The sequence below is a fragment of the Gracilinanus agilis genome, chromosome 4 (genome assembly GCF_016433145.1).
Source record: "Gracilinanus agilis isolate LMUSP501 chromosome 4, AgileGrace, whole genome shotgun sequence".
In the NCBI taxonomy this organism is placed as follows: domain Eukaryota; kingdom Metazoa; phylum Chordata; class Mammalia; order Didelphimorphia; family Didelphidae; genus Gracilinanus; species Gracilinanus agilis.
Genome location: NC_058133.1, coordinates 121,403,289 through 121,421,323, shown reverse-complemented (window position 1 = coordinate 121,421,323; position 18,035 = coordinate 121,403,289). Strand labels below are relative to the sequence as shown.

Below are 18,035 nucleotides of genomic sequence, written 5' to 3'. Positions count from 1 at the left end.
AACCCTTGTACTTCAGTGTATTGTCTCATAGGTGGAAGATTGGTAAGGGTGGGCAATGGGGGTCAAGTGACTTGCCCAGGGTCACACAGCTGGGAAGTGGCTGAGGCCGGGTTTGAACCTAGGACCTCCTGTCTCTAGGCCTGACTTCTCACTCCACTGAGCTACCCAGCTGCCTTTGTTTGCTTTCTTGAGTAAAGTTTCATAGTTCTTATTGGCATCCTGATGCCTACACTGATAGTCTGATATTTCATATCTTGCTTTCTCTTCTCTTTCCTTCAGCTCTTTTTCTACATAATCTAAACTCTTCTTCAGTTCACACATTTCCAGGATTAGCTTATCCAAATGAATCTGAATATGAAAATGTTTATTTTTTTGATAAAACTTTTGTTTTCTTTAAAAAAAAAAGTAAACATTTATGAAATGTTATTTTCTAAGAGGAATAATTTTATCTAGGAAAACAGAGACCAATAATATGTTATAGTTACAGTTTTTGAAAAACCCAAATAATCATAACATATAACAATATGCCCAACATTTGAAAAACTCAGTGAATCAAGAAACCAAAAAGTTAATTCTTTCAAACTGTGTCTATCTCTTGCAGGAAGACTTCACATACTTGACATTATCAGAATTACTGGACCCACACAAGAAAATTTCTGAGGTAACTGAAAATTTATTCCTTGATACTCTAATACATTTTCATACGTATTCATTTTTAAATGAATGCCAACATAAAATGTGTTCTCTACATGTCTAAATATAATTTTAAACTTTTTTAAAATTTCTCAAGGATGTTCTAAGTATCACAGTTTATATAATGTTGCTCTTAGAAGATGGGAGTGTATAAAGTTATTTGCTCCTAAACTAAAAGATTCCACAAAGCTGTGCCTTCATAGATATCTTTTTCTCCTTCACTGTCAGTAGCCATTATGTCTACTCTTCATAATACTCTAGCCTTTAACCTGAATTAAGCAGAGAAACCAGATATCAAGCTTACTGGAATTATGTGAAAAATAGTCACTCATCAAGGACATTGCAAGTCCTTGTCTAAGAAATCCTTGGGCTAAATTATCTAGTGCATGCTCTTCTGAATGCTTATGTGACTGATCCTAAGCTTTACTTCTTCTACTTCTTTTGTTCTATTAGAGTTGAAAAATACATAAAAGTAACACCACAGTGGCCAATATTTAGTTTGAGGTTTTCTCATTTGGGCCTCACAAGAACTCTTAGGCAAATCTGACATATACCATTATCTCCATTTTAAAAATAAGACGGCAGAAAAGTCTAATCATCATATGCCTGGGTATCATGTTTAAAAGCAATGGTTTTAAAGATATTTTGTATGTCATGCTTCCTTTGTAGGCTTTTAAAACTTGAAATTCTTTAACTATAGTCAGTATTTCAGAGAGTAACTTACTTTACTCTTCTCTGCTTCTTTAATTTTTATGTAGTCAGTAAATCTGTTTTTCTCTCCATTATATTCTTCTTGCAACACTGCCATCTTTTGCATCATCTCATTCTTTTCACGCTGGAGCAAAGCTTCATTATCTGTAACTTTAGTTATCTGAAATGAAATCTTTTATTAATCTCTCAAATACTGCTTAAGTGATATATGAATATTTAATCAAACTAATTATTTCTTTACAACATATTCTTGGTAAGTCCCTAAATAAATAAAAATGAAGTCTTCAAAATAAAATACAACCTGGAAATTCTCACCTCACTCTAAAACATTCTAATAATTTTCAAAACCTACTAGACAAACATTCTTTCCTTTTTAGTAAAGATTTAACAGAAAATAAGGAAGAATGTCAAAGGATATGAAGTCTTCAAATCCTTCACAAATATACCATTACAAATTAAACCAAAGCCACGCTTATGAAAAAAAAAATACGAAAAACACTATATGAAACAGCTTCTTGGATTTGCTTAGTTCTAGGTTCATTGCAAATCCTCATTATATGCTGATCTAAAAGGAGCATTCTTATTATTAGTTAGAACCTTTTAGAGCTGTTTTTATGTATACTTAGCTTTAAGATGAAAAAGTTCAATCATTTCTAAAATAATAGCTATCATGCTAATAAGTATAGGAAAGTCCTAAAAGTGCTTTAAGAAAAAAATTAATTTCTTGATTTACAATTGTTTGTTTTAACCATTGCTATTAAGTGAGGGGGAAACGTGTCTACTGTGCATCCAAAGAACTGTGCTTGTCATTCTTGGTAATATAAAAATGAAAAGTAATGTAGCTTTGTTTTCAAAGAGCTTACAACAGTTGAGGGGACTAAAGAAAACATTACCCAAGAAAATAGTGTATGTTGTAGAAAAAATGTAAAGAGAGTAAAGGGAGATTAAAAGTAAAAGTGCTATTAAAAATATAAGGAAGGAACCCTTCCAGGAGGGGGAAGGGAAAAAAGAGAATAACATTATTATTATATTAATTATATTATAATTATTTGTGTTAACAATGTAATATAATAATGTGCCAAGCACTATTTTAAGTGCTTTTTACAAATATTTCATCTAATCCTCACAACCCTAAGAAGTAGGAGTTAATATTATTTTTATTTTACAATTCAGGAAATTGAGGCAAACATTAGGTTAAGTGAAGTGTCCAAAAGTATCTGAGGCTGAATTTGAACTCAGGTCTTCCTAACTCTAGTCCCAGCACTTCAATCCACTGCATTACCAGCTGCCTCCTACAAAGAGGTGTATACAGTATAAGGGAATTGGGATGGGAAGGTCACGCTGACAAAGTGTGAAATAGGGCTGGAAATAAAACTATATAAATGTAATGAAACTCCTTTCTTGCTTTAGTAATAAAATATATATTGAATACAATCTTAGATAATTAAGGATCACAAATCCAAGGTCATCATTCTCAACATCAATTTCTACTACAAAATTCTCTTGAAAATAGAAGCTATAAAAGATCAGATATTAAGCATCTAATAATTTGTCTTTCTCTAAAAAGCAAACAATACAGTGTTCTGGTCAATTTACATTTTACCACAGTTCTGATAGACCTCAATAAGGTAGATATTATTCCTAATCCTCAATAATTCTCCAGCCCCTTAGAGAACATAGATCACATTATCATGATCAATATTACAAACAAGAGGCAGCAAGGTAGAAGACAGAAGGGGCAATCAGGATGACTAATGTTCAAGTATTGCCTCCCATATATATCAACTATATGAATCTGGGGAAGTCACTTAACATTGCAGTAACCCCTTGCAACTAAGACTAGAAGTTGCAAAAAAAAAGGTTGCCATTTGCCCTAGTAGAGCTAGTTTCCATATTGAGAGCTTCTTTCACCAATGCAATTCAAGTTCCCAACAAAATTTTAAAATGACATGCCAATTTGCAATTTGGAAATTCCAAGATGTTTTCCCCACTAATTATAATAGGAATACTTATATAGTATTTCAAGATTTGCAAGATACTTTGCTCACAAAAAGCTTATGAAATACAGTATCTACAGAGCTGCAAATAATATAGATTCATTTTTTCATAATTTACCTTTTCAAGAAGAGACGAGTTTTCCTTCTTTGTCAACTGAAGTTCATTCTCCAGATTGGCATAAGAATTTTGCAGAGCTTCTAAACTGTTATACAAAGTTTCATTCTTGGATAGTTCTTGGATCTTTTGCTGTAATTCAACTGTAAGATTTTCCAGCTGTGATTTTTCTTTCTTCCAGAGTTGCTGCTCTGCCTCCATCTGGGTCAACACAGAAGTGAGTTTTCTGAGGTCCTGAACTTGCTTTTGCAGTATTCCATTTTCTTCAGTTGTTTTCTCTAATTTTTGTTTGTTACTTTCTATTTCTTGAATAAAATCATTCATAGAAGATTTCAGCATGGCATTATTATTTTTGGTCTCTTCAAGCTGCTGCAGCAAGTGAACTTTCTCATGCTTTAAACAATCCACTTGACAATTTAGATCCTGTTCTCTGGCCTTACGTATATTGTGTTCTTCCTGAAAGGATTCTATTTTCTCATTTAGATCATTCAACTGTTTTTGAAGCAACTCTGTTGCATGTTGAGATTCTTCTTTAAGTTTTCTCTTTTCCTCTTCCTTTTTTTCTAGTAAACTTTCAAATGAAGCATTTAACATTTCCAATTCTGCCACTTGAGCCTGCTTTTCTTGTAGTTCTTTCAAAACATTTTGTTTTTCTGATGATAAAGAAACAAGTTCAGTTTCCAAACATTTTAAGTTTTTGGTCAACTCTTCTGATTCACACAGTTGCTTCAACATGTTTTCTTTTTCTGATGTTAAAGAAGCACATTCTGTCTCTAAGGATTTTAGGTTTCTGGACAACTCTTCTAATTCAGATGTTTGACTCTGTCTTTCTTGCAATTCTTTTGACATGTTTTCTTTTTCTGATCTTAAAGAAATAACTTCGGTTTCCAAACATTTTAGATTTTTAGTTGACTCCTCTAATTCACAAAGCTGCTTCAAAAGATTCTCTTTTTCAGATGTTAAAGAAGTAAATTTGGTTTCCAAAGATTTCAGATTTTTGGTCAACTCTTCTAATTCAGACAATTGACCCTCCTTTTCTTGTAACTCTTTTGACATGTTTTCTTTTGCTAACCTTAAAGAAATAACTTCAGTTTCCAAACATTTTAGATTTGTATTCATCTCTCTTAATTCACAAATTTGATCCTGTTGTTCTCGTAAATCTTTCAACATATTTTCTTTCTCTGATCTTAAAGCAGCAACTTCAGATTCCAAATATTGTAGGTTTATGGTCAACTCTTCTAATTCACACTTTTGAGCCTGCTTTTCTTGTAGGTCCTTCAACATATTTTCTTTTTCTGACTTTAAAGAAGCAACTTCAAGTTCCAAAGACTTTAGACTTTTGGTCAACTCTTCCAATTCAGACACTTGAGCCAGTTTTTCTTGTAACTCCTTTGACATGTTGTCTTTTTCTGATCTTAAGGAAACAAGTTCAGTTTCCAAACATTTTAGGTTTATAGACAACTCTTCTAATTCATACTTTTGAGCCTGCTTTTCTTCTTGTAGGTCTTTCAACATATTTTCTTTTTCTGAAGTTATGGAAGTAACTTCAGTTTCCAAGTATTTTAGGCTCATGACCAACTCTTCCAATTCAGACACTTGTCTCTGCTTTTCTTTTAATTCTTTTGACATATTTTCTTTTTCACACCTTAAGGAAACAAGTTCAGTTTCCAAACATTTTAAGCTTTTGATTAGCTCTTCTAATTCAGACACTTGATTTTGCTTATCTTGTAGGTCTTTCAAAACATTTTCTTTTTCTAGCCTTATAGTGATAAGTTCAGAATCTAAGCATTTTAGCATTTCAACTAATTCTCCCAATTCAAAAATTTGATAATTATTTTTTTGCAATTCTCTCAGTATATTTTCTTTTTCTGACCTTAAGACAATAACTTCTTTTTCCAAACATTTCAGGATTTGGATCGACTCTTCTAATTGGCAAACATGATATTGTTTTCCCTTCAATTCTTTCAGTACATTTTCTTTTTCTGACCGTAGGGCAACAACCTCTGTTTCTACACATTTTAAGTTTTCAATCAATTCTTCTAATTCAGACATTTGACCCTGTTTTTTATACAGTTCCTCTGATATAGTTTCTTTTTCTGATCTTAAAGAAGCAACTTCAGTTTCCAAAAACTGTAGAGAGTGGGTCAACTTCTCTAATTCATACACTCGACTTTGCTTTTCTTTAAGTAATTCATTTGATATAGTTTCTTTTTCAGTCCTTAATGCCACAAGTTCTGATTCTAAATATTTCATGGTTTGAGTTAATTCTTCTACTTCAGACACTTGATTTTCTTGCTGGTTTTTAGACATGTTTTCTTTTTCCGCCCTTAAAATAACCACCTCCATCTCCAGAGATTTTAGGGTTTTGGTCAACTCTTCTAATAGGTAATTATGATTCTCTTGTAGCTCAATAGACATATTTTCTTTTTCTGACTTTAAGGAAACAATACTTTCCACATACTTTAAGAATTCAGACACTTTACTTTGATTTTCATGTAGTTCTTTCAATGCATTTTCTTTTTCAGATCTTAATGCAAGAATTTCTGTGTCAGAAAGTTTTAGATTTGTACTTAATTTTTCTAATTCAAGCACTTTACTTTGCTTTTCTTGCAGCAGTTCTTTTGATAAATTTTCTTTTACCAACTTTACAGCAATAAGCTCTGTTTCCAAATGTTTTAGTGTTTGGTTCAGTGCCTCTAATTCAGATACTTTAGCTTGTTTTTCTTGTAGTTCATTCAGCATATTTTCTTTTTCTGACCTTAAAGTGACTGATTCTAAACATTTGGGAGTCTGGGTCCACTCTTCTAATTCAGAAGTTTGGTTCTGAGTTTCTTGAAGGTTTTTCAACATGTTTGCTTTTTCTGAAATTACAGTCACAACTCCAGTTTCTCCATAGCTAAGGTTTTGGATCAACTCTTCTAATTCAGACACTCGATTTTCTTTTTCTTGTAGTTCTTCCAAAACAATTTCTTTTTCTGATTTTAATGCAACTAGTTCTGATTTTAAATAACTTAAGGTATGAGCCAACTGTTCCAATTCAGATACCTGACCTTGTTTTTCTTGTAACTCTTTCAATATATTTTCTTTTTCTGTCCTTAAAGCAAAAATTTCTGTTTCCAAACATTTTACAGTTTGGGTTAATTCTTCCAATTTAGACTGTTGACCTTGATTTTCTTGTAATCCACTTAACCTATTTTTTTCTGAGCGTAAAGCAGATAATTCCAATTCTGAACTTTTTAGGCCTTTAGTTAACTCTTCCATTTGTGTTTTCAGTGTTTCTAATTCAAACTTTGCATTCTCAGCATCAAGAATGATTGCTTCTTGATTTTCTTCTGACATCAGCAATTCTCTTTCAAGTGCTTCAATTTTGTCCTTAAATGAGTCAGCTTTACGTTCACTTTCCTTCAGCTTTTCTAAAACATGGTGTTTTTTCTTTTCATCAGCCTCTATGCGGACTTTTAGTTTTTCTATACCATTTTTCAACTGATGTACTTCTTCTTGTGTTGAATTCAATCTTGCTGCAATCTCACCTTTCTCAATTAGAGAACCCTCTAAGGCCCTAGAAAGGTTTACATTTTCTGCTTCTACGTCATTCAACTTGGCTTGTAGGTTTTCTGATTCTCTTCGAAATAGTTCTTTCTCATCAGTCAATTGACTAATTTCATTTTTCAAACCATCTTTTAACAAACTAAGCATCTGGTTATCCTGTTCTAAATTCTGAAGCTGTTCTTGAAGATAATCTTTGTCTTTTAATATTTGGTTTACGTCTGATGACATGGTCTGAAGGAGTTGTTTTTTGTCTCTTACCTCACTCTCTACTACTTGTATATGTTGCAAAGATTCCCTTTGATTTGATTCAAGTACTTTTATTCTTTCCTTCAATTCATCACATATTTCTTCAATTTTCAGTTTTGCCTTTAATAGAATGTCTAGTTCTCCATTAAGTTGGTTTCTCTCAGAAATGACTAGAGAAAGCTGTTCTTCAAGATTGGATATCATTTTATGTTTATTTTCATTATCTTTTTCTAAACAGAGATTCTTTGTTTGAAGACTTTCCAAGTCAGCTTCAAGAGAGAAGGCATGATTCTCAATGTTGTTTTTTTCAGATTTTACCTTTTTGAATTCATTTTCAATTTCAAGGAATTGTTCTTTCCAGCTTTTATTCACCATTGCTACATCATCTTCAACATCTTTAGTGTCTGTGGATATAACTTTGCACATTTCCAAACCAGAATTTAAGTTTTCCAAAGATGTTACTCTTTGAAGTAATTGTTGGTTATCATAAGAAAGAAATCCCAGTTTCTCATTCAGATCTGATTTTTCTTTCTGAAGTTCCTGAATTACTTTTTCTAATTCTGAACACATACAAATCTTAGCAGTTAATTCAGCCTTTTGTAAATCCACCTTGTAATCTAATTCTTTGATTTCACTGAGCAGTTTGTCAACTTTTTTGTCACTTTCCTCTATGCCCTGGATTAACTTCAAGTTTTCATTTGAAATTTCTTTCACTTTAAATTGTAGATTCTGAATGAGTACCTGATTCTCTAGGAAATCCATAGCAGCCAAAGTATCATTACTAGAAAATGATAATTCAGGAATGCATTCTGAATGAGTTTTATCTGATGAACTTCTTTGTTCATTTTCTAAGTTTGCTTCCCTGGAATATACTGCTACAGAGCTGATACCCTCAATTTCAGCTATTTCCTCACACTCCAAATTAAAGGTTTCTTGAACATTTTTATTATAAATTTGTAGTCTGTCACTTTTAATTATCTTTTCATGGATGAATGAAACATGTTCTTCTGCTTTATCCAAGATATTGTTTTCTTGGTCTTTCTTATTTGCCTGTAAGTAGGGAAAGCCAATAAGAAAGCATTTTATTTTTCACAAAGAAATACATAAGTAGGCCAGAAATTAATTTCTAGATATTTTTTCACAATAAAGAAGATTAAAATGCAACTTTCTTCCTATTTACCCCCCAACCCAGTTCTCAAGTCTCCATTAGGATTATCAAAATTTTAAATGTTATTTTTTGGTTCAAGGTAGATAATAACAACCTATGTATATTAGACACAACTGGGGCAGGACATCTAAAACATCCTTAAGAGTAGACATATAAAATATCTTTTTTTCTGTCAAAGTTATTGTTTTTAAATTTGGTTTAACTTTTTAAGATTTCAATAATCTTAAACAAAAATGAATATTTGTACATAAAGAAATAATTGTTCAATGAAACAAAGGTATGTTTTAAATAGATGGAACTAAATCAGGTATGTTAGAGTAAGCTACTAGGCCAAAAGTTTTCAAATGCAGGTACTAATTATAAAGAATTCTTTTTAATTGCCATTCTTCTAAAATATAAGATTCTTCCTGAGAAGCCACACAAGGGGTAAATTCACTCACATAACTTATATTTTATACCAAATTTAAATCATACTTGTTTATATTGCTGACCAAAATAATTTAATAATTACATAATTAATAATTTTAGCCAAATTCAAACAAAATGTAAAAAAAAATCTTAATGTTCAAATAATCACCTAGGACACTCATTAAATTATTAGCACTAATATGATCAAACAAATGAACACTAGGAGAATTAAGCCCATGAAAGTTTCAAATAATTTCACGTCATTTAAAATCATGATGGAAATAATTAACAATACTGGGCACAATATACCTAAACAATGACTAGCTCAAACAAACTCTGATTAGCTTGTAAGTGGCTAATAAATAAAAAAAATATATATATATGTACATTTTTCCTTCAAGTTCATGATCAAATATTATATTGTTCCAAATAAACAATCACCATCAATAGTTCCCTATAGAATATGGTTGTAATAATGCCAATCACTGTAGTAATTTGCTGAAACAAAGAATTAGATGAACTTGTTTTTCTATAGTAATAATGAAATTTTAACAAATTTTAGAAAATATATTAATTTAAGCAGATTTTTCTTTTAATATTCAGGAACTTAATCATTATACTGAACTTAATGCAATACAATGTCTTTTTTCCTTTGAACAACAAATGGAAGGGGAAAATAAACTTAACATACTTACATCTTCACCTTCAGCAATAAGGAATGAACGAGAACTTAATTCAAGGTCTTGAAGTTGAAGCCTTGCTACTTCAAGTTGAAGTGACAAGTACTCAGTTTGTTTCTTTTCTGCTGCCAATTTTGACTCCATTTCTACAGTCACATTTGCCAGTTTCTCTTGCCACTGTTCATTTTCTGATAAATACTGCTTTCTGAGGAATTCTAGCTCACTTCTTTCAGAACATACGAGTTCTTTTAGCTCCTGAATCTCTTTATCTTTCATAATTTTCTGATTTTCATATTTGTCTTCAAGATTCTTGATTGATATCTGGTAACTTTGGCAAAGTGTTTCAAATTCTTCAATATTCAAACTGGGACCAAATCTAGTAATTTTCTTGGTTCTGTTGTCTGCCTCAAGACTGCTACAAGGGCCTTCATCAATATTAGCACTGGATTGATTGTCTAAAATAGTCTCTTCTAAACTGTTTAAAGGAGGTATTTCTCTTCCTTCTTCAAATAAATCCTTATAAAAAGAAGATTCCACAAAACTTGTAAGATTGGCTATTTCATTCATACAGGAGGATAAAGACTCACCTTCCTCAACCACAAATTCTTCTTTATCAGGAGTGAGCTGCTTAATCAAATCACTTTGCATGTTTTTAAGATTCACTGACAATACAGAATTTTCAGCCTTTAATGTGTCAGTGTAAGAACGTAGCTCTGACAACTTAGAGCTCATGTGGCAATGCTGTTCATGTAAAATTCTGTGTTCAATTTGTAAAGATGAAATTTTTTCCTGTAACTCAATAAAATGCATTTGAACTTCTTTGTTTGACAGTTTCAAATGTTCATAATCATCACCACCTTCAATTCTGCCCTCTATAAGTTCCAAGCAAATAGACTTTGGTTGATCAAATTGTTCCCCAAATTCATCTTTACTATTCTCTTTCATAAGTTCACCAGAAAGATCACTGTTTTTATTATTTAGCGTTTTAACTTCATTTACCAGTTTCTCTACTTTTTCTGCCATTTTGGTAGTTGCTAAGATACATTCTGATTTTGAATCATTCAGTTCAGATGTCAGTTCTAACTTCTCAGTTTGTAAAATTTCACACATTTTCTCTAATTCGTTTAGTTTATTTACTGTTGTCTGCAGTGAAGTCATCAATTGTGCATTATCATTTTGGCTTGTGGACAGTTCATGAAGAACTGAAATATATTTTTCATCCATTTCTCTTTTACAGTCTTCATAGTTACTAGTTTCAAATGACTGATCAGATTGCTTAGCTTCCATTGCCTCTGAATCTCTAATTTCTAATTCTTTTTTGATCATTTCTAATTCTTGTTTTAAGACCTCTTTCTCCTTTTCACTTTCTTTAAGTCTTAGTTCCATATGTTCAATGACTTGCTCAAGTGGTACCACTTGTGCATTATGAGTATTTAAAAAACTGTCTTTAGCTTCAAGATTCAAATGAAACATTTCAATCTGAGTTACCTCAAGATTATCTAATTCATTTACAGACTTGCTGATTTGTTTAGAAGCTGGGCTGCTAGTAAGAACCAATTCATTCATTTGAACATTCTTTGCCTTAACTAATTTCATTAGTCGATCATTCTCTTGAAGCAAGAAATGATGTTGTTCTTGCATTTTGGTTTGTTCATCTTTGAAATTTGATATTTCTTGTCTTAAGCCATCAGCTTCAATCTTTGAAGTATTCTGAATAGCCACAACCTCAGCTCTCAGTCTACACTGCATTGTCTCCATTTCAGAAGTTAATTTCTCATTTTTCTCCTCAGCCAAAGCCAGCTTGCTCAAGTAATCTTTATATTCTCTTGCAAAAGCTTCTTCTAGTTCTTTTAATTCATTGTTTCCTTTTCCACAAAGACTAGTAGTAGTATGTTCCTTTAAGATATATTCCAATTCAATGTTTTTTTCCTCCATAAGTTTATATTTTTCTTTAAGAACTTCAAGTCCCTTTTCAGCTTCTTCACATCTCTTTACCAAAAGTTCTTCCTCTTTGCTCCTATCAGATAGCTCTGAAATATTTTTCTCTCTTTCAATAAAGCAGTTTGAAAAACTAACATTTTTTTGTATTAAGTTCATTTTTTCTGTATTTAAAATTGCATTAATTTCCTTAAGATTGCCATTTTCTTGGATCAGTTCTTCAATTTCTTTCTTGTTTTGAAAGAGAACTGAATTAATTTCCTCTTTTTCAGAACTCAGGGTTTCAGACAGTAACTGTAGCTTCTTTACTGACTCTTTGAGTAATTGATTTTTGGTTGTTAAATCATTAATCTCTGCTTGTCCATATTCCAATTGTTCATTCAACTTTTGTAACTGTTTATCCTTGTTCTCAAGGGCAATTAAAGTTTCTTCAAAGACTTTATGATGGGAATTGCTTTCTTGTAACTTATTAATGCACAGGTTTGTTTCAGCCATAAAACTTATATGTGTATGTTCTGCTTTAATCAGATTTTCTTCTAATTCACCTTTGATTTGCACCAACTCTTCACAATGCCTTTGTAAATCTGCATTCATCTGATTTTGAGAGTCAGCTGAAAACTCAAATGAAGAAACTTTATGTTGCAATTTGGCAGCATTTTCCATACTCGGGTCTTCTGAATATAATTTAGTTCTCTTACTTCCCTGTTCTAAAGGAAGGCTTCCTTGAATTTCAAGTATATTTGAAATAGAATTACTCAATATTGGTTGCTCTAAGATCAAGAGATCCCTACCACAGTAATCTTCATTCATCATTTGAGAAGAATTTTCAGATTTTACTAAACTGCTGATTTTTTCATATTGTATATGCAATTCTTCATAACGCTGATCTTTCCCTATTATTTCACTGGAGAGTAACTGTAGTTTTTGTTTCAGATGTTCAACTTCTGTAGTTAACTGAACTATTTTCAAGGAGAGATTTTCTACTTCCTTTTTATATTTCTGATCTGAGTATTCAGCCTTTTTCTGGAGCTCTTCATAGGCTTGTTTCTGTGCTTCTAATTCTGTATTTTTTCCTTCTATTGCATTCTGAAGATTTCTGATCTCTAAGCCTAATTTTTCTTTTTCTGTTTCCATTATTTTGAAACTTTCATTAGCATCGTGACTCTTCACATGCTGAGTCTTCAGACATATTTCCAAATTACTAATTGTGCTTTGCAGGCCTTCCTTTTCTAACAAAAGCTGATTCAAAAGTTGCTCTTTTTCATTTTTCCACTGAGAAAATAGAATTGTCTCTTTTTTCAGTTCTTCACATTCCTTCTCCTTTAATCCCAAGGTACTCCGTAACTCTTCTAACTCTCTCTGTGTGCTATGTAATTTATCATTCAGCTGTTCAATATGATGTTCCCTTTTTTTCAGCAGATCTTGAGAACAATCCCGTTGCTTTTCCAGATCTGCCACTGCCAGCTCCAACATTGAAGATTTTTCCTGTTGACTTATTTTTTCTTGTAGAGCTTTTAAAACATCCTCTTGAGTGGCATTCTTATCTAAAAAACATAATGCTTTTAATTAGTTATAATCCATGGAGTAGTGCCCGATTACAGAACATTATCCACTACATATACATGTTTGTAGAATACAATGGACTCCTTATTCCTAATTATTTGTGTTTATATGTTCTAAGAAGGAAACTATCACTTATGGGAGATTAATTAAGAATTGTTCTTTCAAACAATATAGATAACACTAAAAGATACATATGGTAATCATTCCTTCTCAATGGACTAGAAAGCTTTCTCATTCTTTTTCAGCAAATCAAATTATATGAGTCATTGACAAAGAAATAAACTGAGATTATAGCAAAGCTGGGAAGGGACTATTCCATTTCCTAATGCATATTGTTCCTGTAATATTTTATGTTGTTTTTTTTTAACAATTTGTAAAGTTGATATTATCCTGATAGTTCTGAGAAAGAAACTGCTAGAATCACCTGTGACTACTCAGAACAAACAGCTTCAAACATCTGGCATATGGTATCCTAATATGGCACCTGAAATTACAAACTAATTATAATGAGGTTAAGCTCCTCTATCTCCCCAACAAAACCTATTTTATAGCTGGAAAGATCATGGTAAGAGATCTTTGTTGCATGCCACTACTTCATGCATGACACCACTTCAATTAAATTATGGAAATGGCAATTGCAATCTAAATAAGTTCCTTTTTTACTTTAAGTCTTCAGCAGGAAAGAAGATACAATTGATATTTCTACTAGACGTTGTTTTGAAAACAGTGAAGATGAAAAGTTCTTTTAAGCAAGAATGAGGTGATTTAAATTCAGATTACTTAGAAATAAGTATTGTGAAGGTCATTGAAAAATACAGTCCTTTTACCAGTAAATATGAGAAGTAAACAAATAAAGATAAGTATATATGAATAAGATATGGCAAAAAAATGTATATATCCAAAATTCAATTGTAAATTAAAGTACTATTAGAAGGACATTTATTTAGCAGCAAAAAATATCAAATGTAATCACTCAAATAAATCTCAGAAAATGGTCAAAGGTCCTTGGAAGTAATATATTTAACTAAATGTTGATTATAAGAACTTTAAGATTGAATTTAAGGTACAAAAGAAGGTGCATTCAGAAGAGAAGGCAGCATCACAGATGGGAAAAGCAATATGGCTGAATGGAAATTAGGAATGTGGGAGTAGCAACAACCCCATCTTCCATTCTGTCACTAAGAAATGTTCATTCCTTAAGTCCACCTGCAAGGGCATTTCAGTAATATTGAACCAGGCTTCCTTGGATTCACCTGTATCCTTCAAGGATAACATTTCCTTGACACAAAAACAGAACAGTATTAGCAAGTGAATTTCTAAAACTTAGATCAGAGAAAATGAGTGACTTACAGGAAAAGTGAAATTTCCAAACTTAACTTTGAACAAATGATGCATGACTCAGACAGTTATAAAAAAATGTTGGCAGTGATACAGAATGATATCTATAACAAATTAAGATCAATTTGATTTTCCCAATTTCTTTAAGAAAAATTATAATGAATGATGAAATGAATATTTTTGGTATAACTCACATCTGAGACATAAAAAACAGTATTGGGGAGAAAATTCTTTTTGGCAACATAGTTTTGTTTGGAAAATATTTACCATTCTCCTTTCAATGAACTACAAATTTGCCATTTCGAGATTCTTAATTTAAAATCATCATAATTATCACAACATAAAATTGTTGACATAAATAACATGTAAAAATGCGTAGTAGGGGCTTCCAGGTTAAGATGGCAGCAGAGTAAAAAGCAGCTGCTTGACCTCTCCTAACCCACACATATAGGACTCCTCAAGAAGACATAAAAACAAATCCAGACGAACAAAGGGACCCCAAAACAGGGCTCAGCAGTGGAGGTACGTGGAATCGGGGAATTTCCATGCTATAAAGGGGTGAAACAGCTCTCACTAAAATGTGACCTGAGCAACTCCCACCCCCCACAACACCACCTACAGTACCAAAGCCAGTGAAAAAGAGTTAGAACGAGTTTGGGCCACCCATTAAGTCATTGGCAGCTCACCAGGGCTTGTTCCTGAAAGCAGCAAGACTTAAGACCCCAAGAGGCTAAAAGAACACATAGACTTTGAACACAGACTTTGAGTGCAGGCTCAGGCGAAGGCGTGGACGCAGGCTCAGGTGAAAGTAGGCACAGATCCTGAGCTCAGGCATGGACCTTGAATGGGGACCCCATACAGAGGTGCATGACTGTGGAAGCAGAGTCCTGAGACTGTTAAAAGAACCTCAGGCAGAGGAACAAGCAAGGGGGCCACAAGGAGGCTTGACCCTGAGAAAAACTAAACCTGAGACCTCAGGAGCCTAAAGAGCACAGACAGACCCTGGGCGCGAGGATAAGGCTGAGAGGGCACTTGGCTCATAATGGCAAGCCAGACAAGATGCCCAGAAGAGAAAGATCAAGAAGAAATCTTTAACAATCGACAACTTTTACACAGAAAAAATCCAGAGAACAGAGCAAACAGCAGAGGAGAACAAACAAGTAACCATATCCAAACCTTACGAAAAAAATGAAAACAAGTCACAAGCTATTGAAGAGTTCAAATTTGAAATTATGAAAAAGATGGAAGAGATCTGGCAAGAAAATAACATTTTAAAAGGCAGAATTTCGCAATTGGAAAGTGAAGCAAGAAAATCAAAGACCAGAAATGACCAGATTGAAAAGGAAAACCAAAAGATTATAGCTGAAAACCAGTCTCTAAAGGCTAGAATTCGGCAATTCGAAAAAGATGCCCCCAAATCAAAAGAATTGATAAGCAAATTGGAGACCAAAATCAAACATCTGGAAAACAGGACAGATAAAACCAAAAAGGAAAATCAAAAGTTTATAGCAAAAAACCAGTCTCTAAAGACAAGAATTGGGAAAGTAGAAGCCAATGATGTTTCAAGACAGCAAGAACAAATAAAACAAAGTAAAAAGACTGATAAAATAGAAGGAAACATGAAATATCTCAATGAGAAAGTGACAGACCAAGAAAACAGGTCTAGAAGAGACAATCCGAGAATCATTGATCTTTCTGAAAAAGCAGAAATTAATAGAAATTTGAACTCCATACTAAAAGAAATTATTCAGCAAAACTGCCCTGAAGTTCTACAAGAGGGCAATATAGACATTGAAAGGATCCATAGATCACCCTGTACCCTAGACCCAGAAAAGACAATCCCCAGGAATATAATAGCCAAATTCAAGAGCTTCCAAGTAAAAGAAAAATATTACAAGAAGCCAGAAAGAGACAATTCAGATATCAAGGAGCACCAATCAGGATCACACAGGAACTGGCAGCCTCCACACTAAAATACCGCAAGGCTTGGAATATGATATTCAGAAAGGCAAGAGAACTGGGTCTACAACCAATGATAACCTAACCATCAAAACTGACTATATACTTCAAGAGGAAAGTTTGGGCATTCAACAAGAAAGAAGATTTCCAAGAATTTGCACAGAAAAGACCAGGACTAAATGGAAAGTTCGACATTCAAACACAAAAATCAAGAGAAACATGAAGAGATAAATAAGAAACAGAAGAGAAAGTAATAAAACACATATTTTTTAAATTTGCCTCTTTATTCAGTAAGATCTAATTATCTGTATTCCTATATGGAGAAATGTTATGTATAATTCTCTGTAGTGAACTCTATTTACTATTATAGTATTCACTATTATAGTAATTAGAAGAATTAGAGTTTGGTATACTAAATGGTCTAAGATGATATAGGTGGTTGGGAAAGGGGGGGGAGTGAATAGGAGAGAACACCAAGAGAATCTTGAAGGAATAAAAAAATAGGATATTCTATTACACACAAAGAGGGCATGGGAAGGGGAGGGGATGAATACTATTATAAGAAGGAGAGGAAGAGAGCATTAAGAGGTAATATTTAAACCTTACTCTCAGTGTAATTAACTCTGAGAGGGAAGAGTAGCTATATTCATTGGGATATAAAACTCTATCTAACCCTACTGAGAAAGTCAGAAGGAATAAACCAAGGGTAGCAGGGGAGTGAGGAGGTCAAAAAAGGGAGGGAAGAAGAAGGGGGAGGGAATTCATTAGGCCTTAAAAATAAAAAGAGAAGAATAATAAGGGAGGGGGTAGAAAGGAAAGTAAATCAAGGGAGGGGACAACGGTTACTGGCTTAAAGCAAACCACTGGTTTAAAAGGACATAGTGTAAGAAGAAAGGGTAGACATACGAGAGGATACCAAAATGTTGGGGAATACACAACTGATAATTATAACTCTAAATGTGAATGAGATGAACTCACCCATAAAATGGAAGCAAATAGCAGACTGATTTAGAAACCAAAATCCTACCATATCTTGCCTACAAGAAACACATGTGAAGCGGGTACACACACACAGGTTTAAGGTAAAAGGCTTGAGCAAAATTTTTGGGCTTCAAATGAGAAAAAGAAGGCAGGAGTGGCTATTATGATTTCTGACAAAGCCAAAGTAAAAATAGATATGATTAAAAAAGACAGGGAAGGTCATTAAATCCTGATAAAAGGCAGTATAGACAATGAGGAAATAACAGTGCTCAATATGTATGCACCAAATGGCATAGCATCCAAATTCATAAGGAGAAACTGGTAGAGCTCAAGAAGGAAATAGATAGTAAAACCATACTAGTGGGAGATCTAAATATTCCTCTTTCAGATCTAGATAAATCAAACCAAAAAATAAATAAGAAAGAGGTAAGAGAGGTGAATGAAGTCCTAGAAAAATTAGATTTAATAGATATGTGGAGAAAAATAGGGACAAAAAGGAATACACCTTCGTTTTAGCTGCACATGGCACATTCACAAAGATTGACCATGTAATAGGGCACAGAAACTTTGCAAACAAATGCAAAAGAGCAGAAATAATAAACGTAATCATAATGCAATAAAAATAATAATCAGTAAGGGCACCTGGAAAGGCAAATCAAAAACTAATTGGAAATTAAATAATGTGATTC

At 32.8% G+C, this 18,035-nt stretch overlaps 1 protein-coding gene across 1 annotated transcript in view; it reads right to left on the bottom strand.

Moving 5' to 3' along the window:
• The window catches only part of CENPF (centromere protein F), an 84,360-nt gene that overhangs the window by 22,850 nt on the left and 43,475 nt on the right, over positions 1-18,035 (bottom strand). The window contains exons 11-15 of the mRNA XM_044674957.1: positions 9,570-13,049; positions 6,707-8,342; positions 3,520-6,610; positions 1,418-1,564; positions 166-348 (exon numbers count right to left, since the gene is read on the bottom strand). Of these exons, the coding sequence (XP_044530892.1) occupies positions 166-348; positions 1,418-1,564; positions 3,520-6,610; positions 6,707-8,342; positions 9,570-13,049 (8,537 nt within the window). The remainder of the gene's footprint in view (positions 1-165; positions 349-1,417; positions 1,565-3,519; positions 6,611-6,706; positions 8,343-9,569; positions 13,050-18,035) is intronic.